The sequence below is a fragment of the Ranitomeya variabilis genome, chromosome 4 (assembly GCF_051348905.1).
Source record: "Ranitomeya variabilis isolate aRanVar5 chromosome 4, aRanVar5.hap1, whole genome shotgun sequence".
NCBI lineage: Eukaryota > Metazoa > Chordata > Amphibia > Anura > Dendrobatidae > Ranitomeya > Ranitomeya variabilis.
Genome location: NC_135235.1, coordinates 59,321,221 through 59,333,923, shown reverse-complemented (window position 1 = coordinate 59,333,923; position 12,703 = coordinate 59,321,221). Strand labels below are relative to the sequence as shown.

At 44.7% G+C, this 12,703-nt stretch overlaps 1 protein-coding gene across 9 annotated transcripts in view; it reads left to right on the top strand.

The window, feature by feature from the left end:
• Positions 1-12,703, top strand: part of MYOF (myoferlin) — a 171,413-nt gene that overhangs the window by 66,061 nt on the left and 92,649 nt on the right. For all 9 annotated transcript variants that reach the window (XM_077258595.1, XM_077258593.1, XM_077258592.1 and 6 more), the window contains exons 6-8: positions 8,200-8,354; positions 8,503-8,631; positions 10,933-10,995. In XM_077258595.1, coding sequence (XP_077114710.1) covers positions 8,200-8,354; positions 8,503-8,631; positions 10,933-10,995 — 347 coding nt within the window. The remainder of the gene's footprint in view (positions 1-8,199; positions 8,355-8,502; positions 8,632-10,932; positions 10,996-12,703) is intronic.

Sequence of the window (12,703 nt, the reverse complement as noted above, 5' to 3'; positions counted from 1 at the left end):
GGGAGGTTAGCCACAGTGCCATGGGCTTTAAACTTCTTGATGACACCGCGCACGGTAGACACAGGAACATTCAGGTCTTTGGAGATGGACTTGCAGCCTTGAAATTGCTCATGCTTCCTCACAATTTGGGTTCTCAAGTCCTCAGACAGTTCATTGGTCTTCTTTCTTTTCTCCATGCTCAATGTGGTACACACAAGGACACAGGACAGAGGTTGAGTCAACTTTAATCCATGTCAACTGGCTGCAAGTGTGATGCAGTTATTGCCAACACCTGTTAGGTGCCACAGGTAAGTTACAGGTGCTGTTAATTACACAAATTAGAGAAGCATCACATGATTTTTTGAACAGTGCCAATACTTTTGTCTACCCCCTTTTTTATGTTTGGTGTGGAATTATATCCAATTTGGCTTTAGAACAATTATTTTTGTGTTTTTTTTTCAATTAAGACAAATTAAATGAAGATAATACCAAAGAATTTGTGTTTGCAATCATTTTCAGGAAGAAACTGAGTATTATCTGACAGAATTGCAGGGGTGTGAATACTTTTGGCCATGACTGTATGTATTTATATGTATGTTTTGATATGAAAATTGTGGAGTACGAGGCCTCATAAGTGGTATTCCCTTCTCTCAGATCCTATCCCAATATGTAGTAGTTATCATAAAATTAACAAATGCCTCCAATTAAAAATGTTGTATAGTTCTTTTGATTTGCTTTGTCGCTTACACCATGTGCAGGGCATTGCAGCAGCTAGGTATTCATGGATACGACCACTCATATAGTGACAGTTAAGTTTTTAGTGGTCGTAACCATGGATACCTAAGAGTGCAATGGCTGCACATGGGGTAAGCGACATAGAAATGTAGTATAGTTCTGATTTGCTAATTGGAGATTATTATTGTTATTATTATTATTATTATCATCATCCCTTTAATGATAAACTGGCCCTGATCATATCTGCAAAAATCTTTATAGCCACAAGTGAGAGAAGATCACTTTGAGCTGACACCTTGTCTTGGGCATGAAATACATTTTTTTTCATGTTTTTTGTTATGTTTCGAGTGCAACCGCTTTTCCCCCATTTTTCTGGCCAGCTATATTCACATACGTCTCCTTTCATCTGTGCTGCGAATCTGCGTTCGTTCAGTGTTTAGAGGTAAAACAAAACCTTAGTTTTCATCTGTAAAAACCTGTTCTTCAAGTTGAATGTACATGATGCATCTCCATTCACTTCCGGCCAGCCATGCCGGCCTGGGTGTGGTCAGAAAACGCGTGGCGTCACCATCTTCACTTCCTTGACCTTTACGGAGCAATTATATAAATAGCTGTCACATGTATTGTCTGCTGTTCCTAATCTGTCTCTTGTATGGATGTGTAATCTACTAATCCTAAAGCCATTTACTTGCATAAAAAAAAAAATCACAAAGTAGTAAAAAGAGCCACAATTCTGTCATTGAGCATGTGAAGTCAATGAATGAACTGATAAGATCTCTCCATCTTCACCTGTCAGGCTGCTGCTATCAGGACTGCAAAGAAAGTAAAAGTAGTAACAGCATCAACTCCAGTTAGAAAGGTTTATGCCTGTAGGAAATGAAAAGGATCGCCCAGTGAGAATAAATGATCACCTATCAAGAGAATTGGCAATGATTTATGATAGGGGTCCGACCACTGATATCCCCCTCCGATGGCCAGAGTGGGGGCACTTGTACACCCATTAGCGTGGAGCTGCAGTGCACTTGATGTACTGCTGCTCCACTCGTTCTGTATGGGACTGCTGAGCGCTCAACTTTTGGAGTGGCAATCAAGCATGCACACTGTTGCTTCATTCTAACAGGGACAAAAGTGCCCCATTCTACCAATCGGTGAGTGCGTCAGCGGATGGATCTCCTAGGATGTCTATCAGTTTCTCAAGATCTCTTCCTGCTGTCATTCAATAGAAACCCTGGTCAGATAATGGGCACACAGGTACACAATCCACTCCTGTGCTGTTATTAGCACTAGTGATGAGCAAATATACTCGTTACTCGAGATTTCCCGAGCACGCTCGGGTGACCTCCGAGTATTTTTTAGTGCTCGGAAATTGTTTTCCTCACCACAGCTGAATGATTTACATCTCTTAGCCAGCTTGATTACATGTGGGGATTCCCTAGCAACCAGGCAACCCCCACATGTACTTATGCTGGCTAACAGATGTAAATCATTCAGCTGCGGCGATGAAAACAAAATCTCCGAGCACTAAAAAATACTCGGAGGTCACCCGAGCGTGCTCGGGACATCTCGAGTAACGAGTATATTCGCTCATCACTAATTAGCACTATGCATTGTAACGAGTTGAGCACCTGTGAGCATGATACGACCAGAACAGATTCAAAGGGGTATGCCCATTTCCAACATCCTATCCCAATATGTAGTAGGTGTAATATTAGTAATAATAGCAATTACCACCAATTAGAAATGTAGTATAGTTCTTTTGTCTCTTTCCTCATATGCAGGCATTGCAGTAGCTTAGGTATCCATGGTTATGTCCATGGATGCCTAAGCTACTGCAATGCCCTGCACATGGAGTAAGCAACCTAGCAAATCAGAAGAACTACAGTGGCATGTAAAAGTTTACACACCCTGGTCAAAATTACAGGATGGCTTCTACAAATGGACAGTGATCCTAAACACGCGTCAAAATCCACAATCGATGACCTCCAGAAGGCACAAGCTGAAAGTTTTACAATGGCCCTCACAGTCCCCTGATCTCAACATCATTGAAAATCTGTGGCTAGACCTCAAAATAGCAGTGCATGCAAGACAACAGGAATCTCACAGAACGAAGTATTTCCAAGGAAGACTCTTGGCGGGCTAAAAAAGTGTTTACAAGATGTGATACTTTCAAAAGTGGGTGCTACTGGGTACTAACCATGCAGGGTGCCCAAACATTTGTGAAGCGCCCCCACACCGCCACAGGGCCGAGGGGTACCCGGAGCCGGGCCTCTGCGAGTCTCAGTTCAGTTCTAGGGTTGTCACGGTGGCTAGACCCGGTCCGTGGCCCTGTCTGTCAGTGGGGGACGTCCGGTGATAGAATAGTGTACGATGGTGTAGTTGTGGGGTGCCGGTCGCGGTAAATAATGAGGACACCAGGTTGCAGTCTCTTTACCTCTTTACTGAAGATCTCTGAGTCCTCAGTCCAGAATACGGTTCACCAGGCTGCGCAAGTCCGGCCGGTCCAATGGCACTTCCAGAGTTCTCTTCACAGGAGGAAATCTGTGCCTTCCCCCTAGCGCTATGTGTTGCAGTCCTTCCCTGCTGTGCTTACGGAAAGTCCCCACAACTGTTGTGTCTGTTTCTTAAGTTCCCTCACAACTCGACTAGATGATGTTCTGCTAATCCTCCGTCCCTCCCTGAGGTTCGGGTAGGAACGGCACCCGTTTGACGGGTAGGCTCGGAGCTCTTCCGGGACCCTAGAGACGCCCCTCTCCACAAGTTGCCCCCCAAGACTTCATAGGTGATTTGAGTTAAACAGCCCGCCTGAGACTGACTGTCCTGCCGCTGTTTGGAGTATTGCTTGAAGCTGAATGTTATTCTACTCCCTCGGCGTTCCGGCCACCGGTTGTGCGCCTCAGTAGGACGTTGCTTCGGTCTTACAGCACGACTCCTACTGGTATTTCTCCTTTGCATGATCCCGTTTCTCACTCAGCACAATCTATCTCTCTTCTAATCCTTGGGCACCGCCGCTACCCGGAGCAGGCACGGTCCCGTTACGTTCGTTCTCGTTGCCAAGCCTCTGTCAGAAACCCACCCCTGATAGAGACCCTACTGTATCTTCCCCCACAACACCCTCTGCCACAAGGTGTTGCCTGGTTCCAACCCAGTCAGCTTCTCATCTAACTTCCTGCCTGACCCCCAGTTTACCCACTATGGTGGGGAGTGGCCTAATGAATAGCACCCTTAGCTCCCCCCGGAGGCCCGGCTGTGAAATGTATTGGTGTCTGTGATACCTGATCAGATGAACTCCTTCAGTGCCATCGGACGCACCATAGCTCCCCATAGTGGCGGAGCCACAGTACTGCAACGACCAGGACTCTGGGGCGCTGCATTTGCATTGGCCAGTTTTCCTTTTTAGAATTTTTAAAATGTAAAAGATGAAGAACAAATATATATTTATTCTGCTCATAAAAATAAAGGGAACACTTAACACTTAGGAAGCTACACTGATTGACAATCAATTTCACATGCTGTTGTGCAAATGGAATAGACAACAGATGGAAATTATTGGCAATTATCAACACACACTCAATAAAGGAGTGGTTCTGCAGGTCACTTTTGAATGTTGGTTGTGTTTTAACACTCGTGGTAGCATGAGACGGACTCTACAACCCACACAAGTGGCTTAGGTAGTGCAACTCATCCAGGATGGCACATCAATGCGAGCTGTGGCAAGAAGGTTTGCTGTGTCTGTCAGCATAGTGTCCAGAGGCTGGAGGTGCTACCAGGAGACAGGCCAGTACACCAGGAGACGTGGAGGGGGCCATAGGAGGGCAACAGCCCAGCAGCAGGACCGCTACCTCAGCCTTTGTGCAAAGAGGAACAGGAGAAGCACAGCCAGAGCCCTGCAAAATGACCTCCAGCAGGCCACAAAATGTGCATGTGTCTGCACAAATGGTTAGAAACCGACTCCATGAGGATGGTCTGAGGGCCCGACGTCCACAGATGGGGGTTGTGCTCACAGCCCAACACCGTGTAGGATGCTTGGCATTTGCCACAGAACACCAGGATTGGCAAATTCGCCACTGGCACCCTGTGCTCTTCACAGATGAAAGCAGGTTCACACTCAGCACATGTGACAGACGTGACAGAGTCTGGAGACGCCATGGAGAGCGATCTGCTGCCTGCAACATCCTTCAGCATGACCGGTTTGGCAGTGGGTCAGTAATGGTGTGGGGTGGCATTTCTTTGGAGGGCCATGTGCTCATCAGAGGTAGTTGGTGGATGCTTTAGTCCAGGTCTGGGAGGAGATTTGTCAGGAGACCATCCACCGCCTCATCAGGAGCATGCCCAGGCATTGTAGGGAGATCATACAGGCACGTGGAGACCACACACACTACTGAGCATCATTTCCTTGTCTTGAGGCATTTCCACTAAAGTTGGATCAGCCTGTAACTTCAATTTCCACTTTGATTTTGAGCATCATTCCAACTCCAGACCTTCATGAGATATTAGTTGTGATTTACGTTAATAATTTTTAGGTTTTATTGTTCTGAACACAATTCACTATGTAATGAATAAAGATTTACAACTGGAATATTTCATTCAGAGATATCTAGGATGTGGGATTTTAGTGTTCCCTTTATTTTTTTGAGCAGTGTATATATAATTTTTCTTCTTTTACATTTTAAAAATTACAAAGGGGAATATTGTCCGATATTTAATTTTAAGAATATTATATTATGTTTTGTGCCTAAAATACAGAGGAAATGTCATCTGTAACTTTAGGCCTTTTACAGATCTTTTCATCTTTAATTTGCTTCACTGTTCACAAGAACAGTAATATTGACCAGGGGGTGCCTAAACTGTTACATGCCACTGTATAGTACATTTCTAATTAGAAGGGTTTGCTAATATTATCATTACACCTAAAATATAAGCAGAAGATCGATAACCTCAGACAAAGCTTGGGCCCGCAGCCCCCACTGCCCCTCCTCTTGACTTCTCAGCCCTGTTCCAAAGCCAGCTTCTCCACCATAACAGATGATCAGCTCTCCATCCATCATCTCACCACTTGCATGCTTGACCCGCTCCTGTCCCACCTCATCCTTAACCTCGCAAAAGTCTTCATCCCAACCCTAACACAACTCTTCAACTTCTCACTTACAAACTGTGTCTTCCCCTCATCCTTCAAACACTCATCAATCACACATATCCTCAAAAAACCCTCCCTCAACCCATCCTCTGTGTCCAGCTATCGCCCAATATCCCTTCTCCCTTACGCCTCAAAAAAACTGGAACAGCAGGTCCCTCTTGAACTGTCCTCCCACCTCTCATCCTGCTCCCTCTTTGACCGGTTACAATCTGGCTTCTGACCACATCACTCAACTGAAACTGCCCTAACTAAAGTGACCAGTGACCTACTAACCGCCAAGAGCAAGCGACACTACTGTCATCCTCCTCATGGAGCTGTCTTCTGCCTTTGACACTGTGGACCACTCCCTCCTGTTACAGATTCTCTCATCTCTTAGCATCACACACTTGGCCCTATCCTGGATCTCATCATATCTAACAGACCAGACATTCAGTGTCTCCCTCTCCCACACCACCTCCTCATCTCGCCCCCTGTCTGTCCGTGTTCCCCAAGGCTCAGTTCTAGGACCCCTACTCTTCTCCATCTACACCTTCGGCCTGGGACAGCTCATAGAATCCCATGGTTTACAATATCATCTCTACGCTGTTGACACGCAGATATACGTATCTGAACCCAACCTTGCTTCCTTACTGACCAAAATCCCACAATGTCTGTCTGCTATTTCATCCTTCTTTTCTGCTCGTTTTCTAAAACTGAACATGGACAAAACAGAATTCATCATCTTTCCCCCACCTCACTCTACCCCTCCACCCGACCTACCTCTGCCAGGCCCTTCACTGGCTTCCTATTGCACAGAGGTTACAATTCAAAACACTAACCATGCCATACAAAGCCATTCACAACCTGACTCCTCCATACATCTGTGACATGGTCTCCCGGTACCTACCTACACGCAACCTGCGATCGTCTCATGATCTCCTTCCCTACTCCTCTCTCATCTCTTCCTCCCACAACTGCATCCAAGACTTCTCCCGTGCTTCCCCCATACTCTGGAACTCTCTACCCCAACACATCAGGCTGTCGCCTACCACAGAAACCTTCAAAAGGAACCTGAAAACTCACCTCTTCCGAAAAGCTTACAACCTGCAGTGATCCCCAGTCTATTGAACCACCACATGGCCAGCTCTACCCTCTCCTAGTGTATCCTCACCCATCCCCTGTAGACTGTGAGCCCTCGCGGGCAGGGTCTTCTCTCCTCCTGTACTTGTGTGTTCCTTATTTTACTCGTGTTTATCGTACTTGTCTATATTTGCCCCGTTCACATGTAAAGCACCATGGAATAAATGGCGCTATAAAAATGTATAATAATACATATTGGGATAGGATCTTGGAGATGGGAATAGCCCTTTAAAGGCTGCAAGCAGTCTCCTCACATGTGCGACCTGTTCTCAATGTGCAACCTATGCCACAGTCGTTGTTTGGGCAGAATGGGGACACAAGTCCACTGTTCTAACGATCGGTGGAGGTCTTGAGTTGGCTTCACATTGATTAGTTATTGCCTATTCAGTGGATCACTAATAATTTGTGTAAATCTCAATACTCTTTTTAATAAAGGGGGTCCTCCATTCTGATCTTGTAGAGCAAAAAAAAACCTCAGAGCACAGAACAACTAAAAGCAACATCTCTCTCTATCGAAGACCTTTCATGTCTCTTCCATTGTAGGGGAAGCCCGCTGACTTCAGTTGGAATCCTGCAATAATTCATTTCCCCTCTGTAGGCGCTGCAGGAGAATTAAATACCTGCTTCAAGCTCCTCTTTGGATGACTACAGCTAATTGTAACCTCTGATCATCTTTTTGGTATGCCCATCTATAAAAAGACATTTTAGAAAGCGTACAACCCTTTAGTTACCATAGTAGGCAGAAACATTATCAAGATGCAGGATTAGAAGATTTATACTATATCTGTTTTTAGGTGATTTCCAGGAGGGTTTTCAGAGTGCATATCCACTACATAGATCTAAATGGCCTATTGTTATGATAGGTCGTTGATATCTGATCGGCGGGGGTCCGACACCTGGCATCCCCCATCAATCTTCTGCTTGTGGCTCCAGAAATGGATGGAGCCAGGACACTAGAGCGCCATTCACTGTGTAGTGGCCATTGCTGGGTACTGCATCTTAGATAAGTCACTTCTTTAGGCGTTGAATTGCAGTACCCAAGAACAGCCACTCTGCATAGTGTGGCGCTGTGGTATACCGACTGTTTACACCGCGGGAGCTGCAGCGTGTTGAATGGCGGTGGTCCGGGTGTTGATCTGAGACTTCTTAAGTTAATTTGTGGAAAACTCATTTATGCATCTGCAATTTTAGGTGCCTTCTTTTAAACTAAATTTCCTCTTCCGCCTCCATAGAAAATGAAGATGAAGAAGATGGAGATGTTGTTGATTCCGGATTCAGTCCGTACATGCCGGGGGTCCCTGGGCAGACTGAAAATCAAATTACCCGACGTCTTACCAAAGGAAAGAAAACCAGAAAGATCTTATCCAACAAGCCTCAAGATTTTCAGGTATATTAGGATTATTATTATTATTATTATTATTAATAATTAGCTTTGCTTGCTGTAATGTGGAGGAGGAGAGCATGTCCGTCTAACCTAAAATAAATATATATATATATATATAATTTTTTTTTCTTCTTCAATGTTTTCCTGGCAGATCCGCGTTCGAGTCATAGAAGGGCGCCAATTGGCTGGTAACAACATAAAGCCTGTGGTGAAAGTCAGCGTCGCTGGGCAGACCCATAGAACAAGGATCAAAAGAGGAAACAACCCCTACTTTGATGAGGTCGGTAATGGAATCGCATCATGCCTATGGGATCTACTTGATCATTTTACGCCCTCTAGTGGTACTGAAACGCAATCACCTGTTATAGATGTATAAACAAGCCGCCTGCAGCTGTACGGATCGTCACGTGTCGGCAAGGATAATAAGATACACATGCAAGTCACAAAGGACACTAAACTATGGCTTGCTAGATGGGAACGAGTTTGTCCAAGGATATAACAAGAGCCTTGTTTTCTTTACTTCCTGAAACAGAAGAGAATGGTGCTGAGATGCAATACCGCACACTTTGCCTAGGGCAACTAGAGATCCCTATTACGGAACCTAAAGTAAGACATAACTTATAATTATTTTACAAAAGAAACACACATTTAAAATAACAAAACAAATAACCGTATATTATAATAGTCTCAACCCCTGATGAGGCCGCAAGCCATAAGGCGAAACATGTTGGAGAGACGAATGGCTGCGTGATTTTAAACCAGCATAATAATGTGTGATAAGTGGAATTAAAACACGATCAATAGTCTTGAACTGGAATATAGTAGGTTAGTGATATCCGACCTAATGGATCAGAACGCATGATCCTTATGAGAGTAGATGACTACCAGTTGGTGATTTAGCAAAATGGCTGCATCAAAGAGACATGTGGAATCACATATGCTCTATAGATTTGAAATGACCTAATAGTTGCGGGTCTTTTATGATCTGACAACAAGGTAGTCGCCTGTATATAGTCTCCTGGCTGTGCGAAAATAACATGGCATTAGTGGTCCCTCTACCGCTAAAGCCAATAAGGGTAATGCAGTAAATAATAAAAATTGGACTTATTCACTCGCACTTTTGTCGCTAAATCACTTTTGTGGAACACTCTCACACACATTTGTTTTGTCATTTTAAATGTGTGTTTCCTTTGCAAAATAATTAAGTTATGTTTTACTTTAGGATCTTTAATTAGTTGCCTTAGGCAAATTGTGTGTTAATGTAAACCCTATACTGAAACCAGACAGTACTGTATGTGGTAAAGATGCAGTGCCAGACACAGCCCATGGGCAAGAGAGGCGCTGTTTCAGATTTAACAAAAATAAAATAAAAAAAAAAGCTTTTTTTCTTAATCCATTCCAGCTTATGCTTTTTGCGTGATCTTTAAAAGAGTTTTCCTATAAATGACAGTTATAGAATATTAATTAATCTCATGGGTGCCTGGTGGGAATCCAACCACTTGAGAATGAGCGGATCAAGTCACTGTTCCTGGCAGAGAAGTGGTAGTAGACTTAGGAATATATAAAAACCGACATAGGAATATATTCCTAAGACTTTAAAGGGAATGTGTCAGCAAAATATGACTGTTCAAACCAAGCCTATGTGCTCAGTGCACACTTGGTGTGAACAAACAGCACCTTACTATCTACTTGTGTTCCATCTATCTCTGTCTCCCTCTTCCTTGATTGACAGCTTTACATGAGCCAGAGATAAATGGAAGACAGGTTAGTGGGAAGGTGCAGTGAACTGCTCCACCGCCACGCCAAGGGTGCACCAAGTGAGGCCCTGTGCTCGGTTGGTTTGATTGGTCATTTTGTGCTGACGGACTCAGTTTTAAGGGTAAGTTCAGATATAGTGTACCGTTTCTGCAGGGGATTATTTGCAGATCTGTTCATTAAGCATGTTGTGGACTTCTAAATTTGTCGTGAGTGATTACAATGTGGAGAAATTAGCACTTAACCCACTGCAAAATCTGAATGCTGCATAGAATTTCCATCCCTCATGTCCCCAGCCAAACGTGTATGATAATTATAACATATGAACGCTGCCCTACTTGTGTGCACATGCGTCCTGATATTAGTGATGTCGGCGGCTCGCACACTCCCAAAGTCTGGATACGTCCTCCTTCCTTGTTCCTCTGCTGATGCCGCTTGTACACAAAGAAGCATAGTGCGTGACATCTGAAGAAAGCCAGGTAGAAGAACGTGACCAGCAACTGTGTGCGCTGTTGCAGCCCTCCGGCAGATCTAGTATCTGTGCGCATGTTCACACACACGCAAGGCATCATTTGCCCTAGGAATGAGCTCTGTCCTTCATTAGCTAGGGTAGTCCCCAAGATGCAAATTGAGGGGGCGTAATGGTTCACCCAGCTTATGGTCACGCCATGGGTACGTCGAAGACCCCTCATTTGAACATGTATTAAAAGTTAGTGAGTGAGGACCCTGCTCACAAGCACTTACAGTCTGTGGAATTGCAAATACCTTATGTGATCCTGTTAAATTTCTTGCATAACATCTTTTTTTTTTTTTTTTAATTGAACAGATTTTTTTCTATAATGTCAACATGTCCCCATCAGAGCTGTTTGATGAGTCTGTAATACTGCGGGTAAGTCATTCTCTTTTCATGTTTTAATGATGTAGTATACAAGATAAGGCGGCCATACACGTTAGATATTTTATTAGTTGAACCCACCTGCAGTATTTGGACAGGAATGAGTGACCACCTAATGTGTATTATTATTATTATTATTATTATTATTTATTGTTATAGCGCCATTTATTCCATGGCGCTTTACATGTGAGGAGGGGTATACATAATAAAAACAAGTACAATATTCTTAAACAATACAAGTCGTAACTGGTACAGTAGGAGAGAGGACCCTGCCAGCGAAGGCTCACAATCTACAAAGGATGGGTGAGAATACAGTAGGTGAGGATAGAGCTGGTCCTGCAGCGGTTTTGTTGATCGGTGGTTACTGCAGGTTGTAGGCTTGTCGGAAGAGGTGGGTCTTCAGGCTCTTTTTGTAGGTTTCGATGGTAGGCGAGAGTCTGATGTGTTGTGGTAGAGGGTTCCAGAGTAGGGGTGATACGCGAGAGAAATCTTGTAGACAATTGTGGGAAGAAGAGATAAGAGGAGAGTAGAGAAGGAGATCTTGTGAGGATCGGAGGTTGCGTGGAGGTAAGTACCGGGAGATGAGGTCACAGATGTATGGAGGACACAGGTTGTGGATGGCTTTGTATGTCATGGTTAGGGTTTTGTACTGGAGTCTCTGGGCAATGGGGAGCCTGTGAAGAGATTGACAGAGGGGAGAGGCCTGGGAATAGCGTGGGGACAGGTGGATTAGTCGGGCAGCAGAGTTTAGAATAGATTGGAGGGGTGCGAGAGTGTTAGAGAGGAGGCCACAGAGCAGGAGGTTGCAGTAGTCAAGGCGAGAGATGATGAGGGCATGGATTAGGGTTTTTGCAGATTCTTGGTTGAGGAATGTACGGATTCGTGAAATATTTTTGAGTTGAAGTCGGCAGAAAGTGGAAAGGGCTTGGATATGTGGTTTGAAGGAGAGATCAGCGTCAAGGATTACCCCGAGGCCGCGAGCTTGTGGGACTGGGGAGAGTGGGCAGCCATGTACTGTAATGGATAGGTTCTTTGGGGGGGTCACGTGAGATGGGGGAAAGATGATGAATTCTGTTTTGTCCATGTTAAGTTTCAGAAATCTAGCGGAGAAGAAGGATGAAATAGTGGACAGACATTGAGGGATTCTGGTTAGTAGGGAGGTGATATCTGGTCCAGAGATGTAGATCTGTGTGTCATCAGCATAGAGGTGATACTGGAAGCCATGAGATTCTATGAGCTGTCCCAGGCCAAATGTGTAAATGGAGAAGAGCAGGGGCCCAAGGACTGAGCCTTGTGGGACTCCGACAGATAAGGGGCGAGGTGAGGAGGTGGTGTGTGAGTGGGAGACGCTGAATGTCCGGTCTGTTAGGTATGATGAGATCCAGGATAGGGCCAAGTCTGTGATGCCAAGGGATGAGAGGGTCTGTAATAATAGGGAATGGTCCACTGTGTCAAAGGCAGGTCGAGGAGGAGGAAGACAGAGTAGTGTCGCTTGCTATTGGCGGTTTGGAGGTTATTGGTGACCTTAGTTAGGGCAGTTTCAGTGGAGTGGTGTGACTGGAAGCCAGATTGTAAGCGGTCAAAGAGGGAGCAAGAAGAGAGATGGGAGGACAGTTCATGGTAGACGTGTTGTTCCAGTAGTTTGGAGGCATAAGGGAGAAGTGATATAGGGTGATGGCTAGATACAGAGGATGGGTCAAGA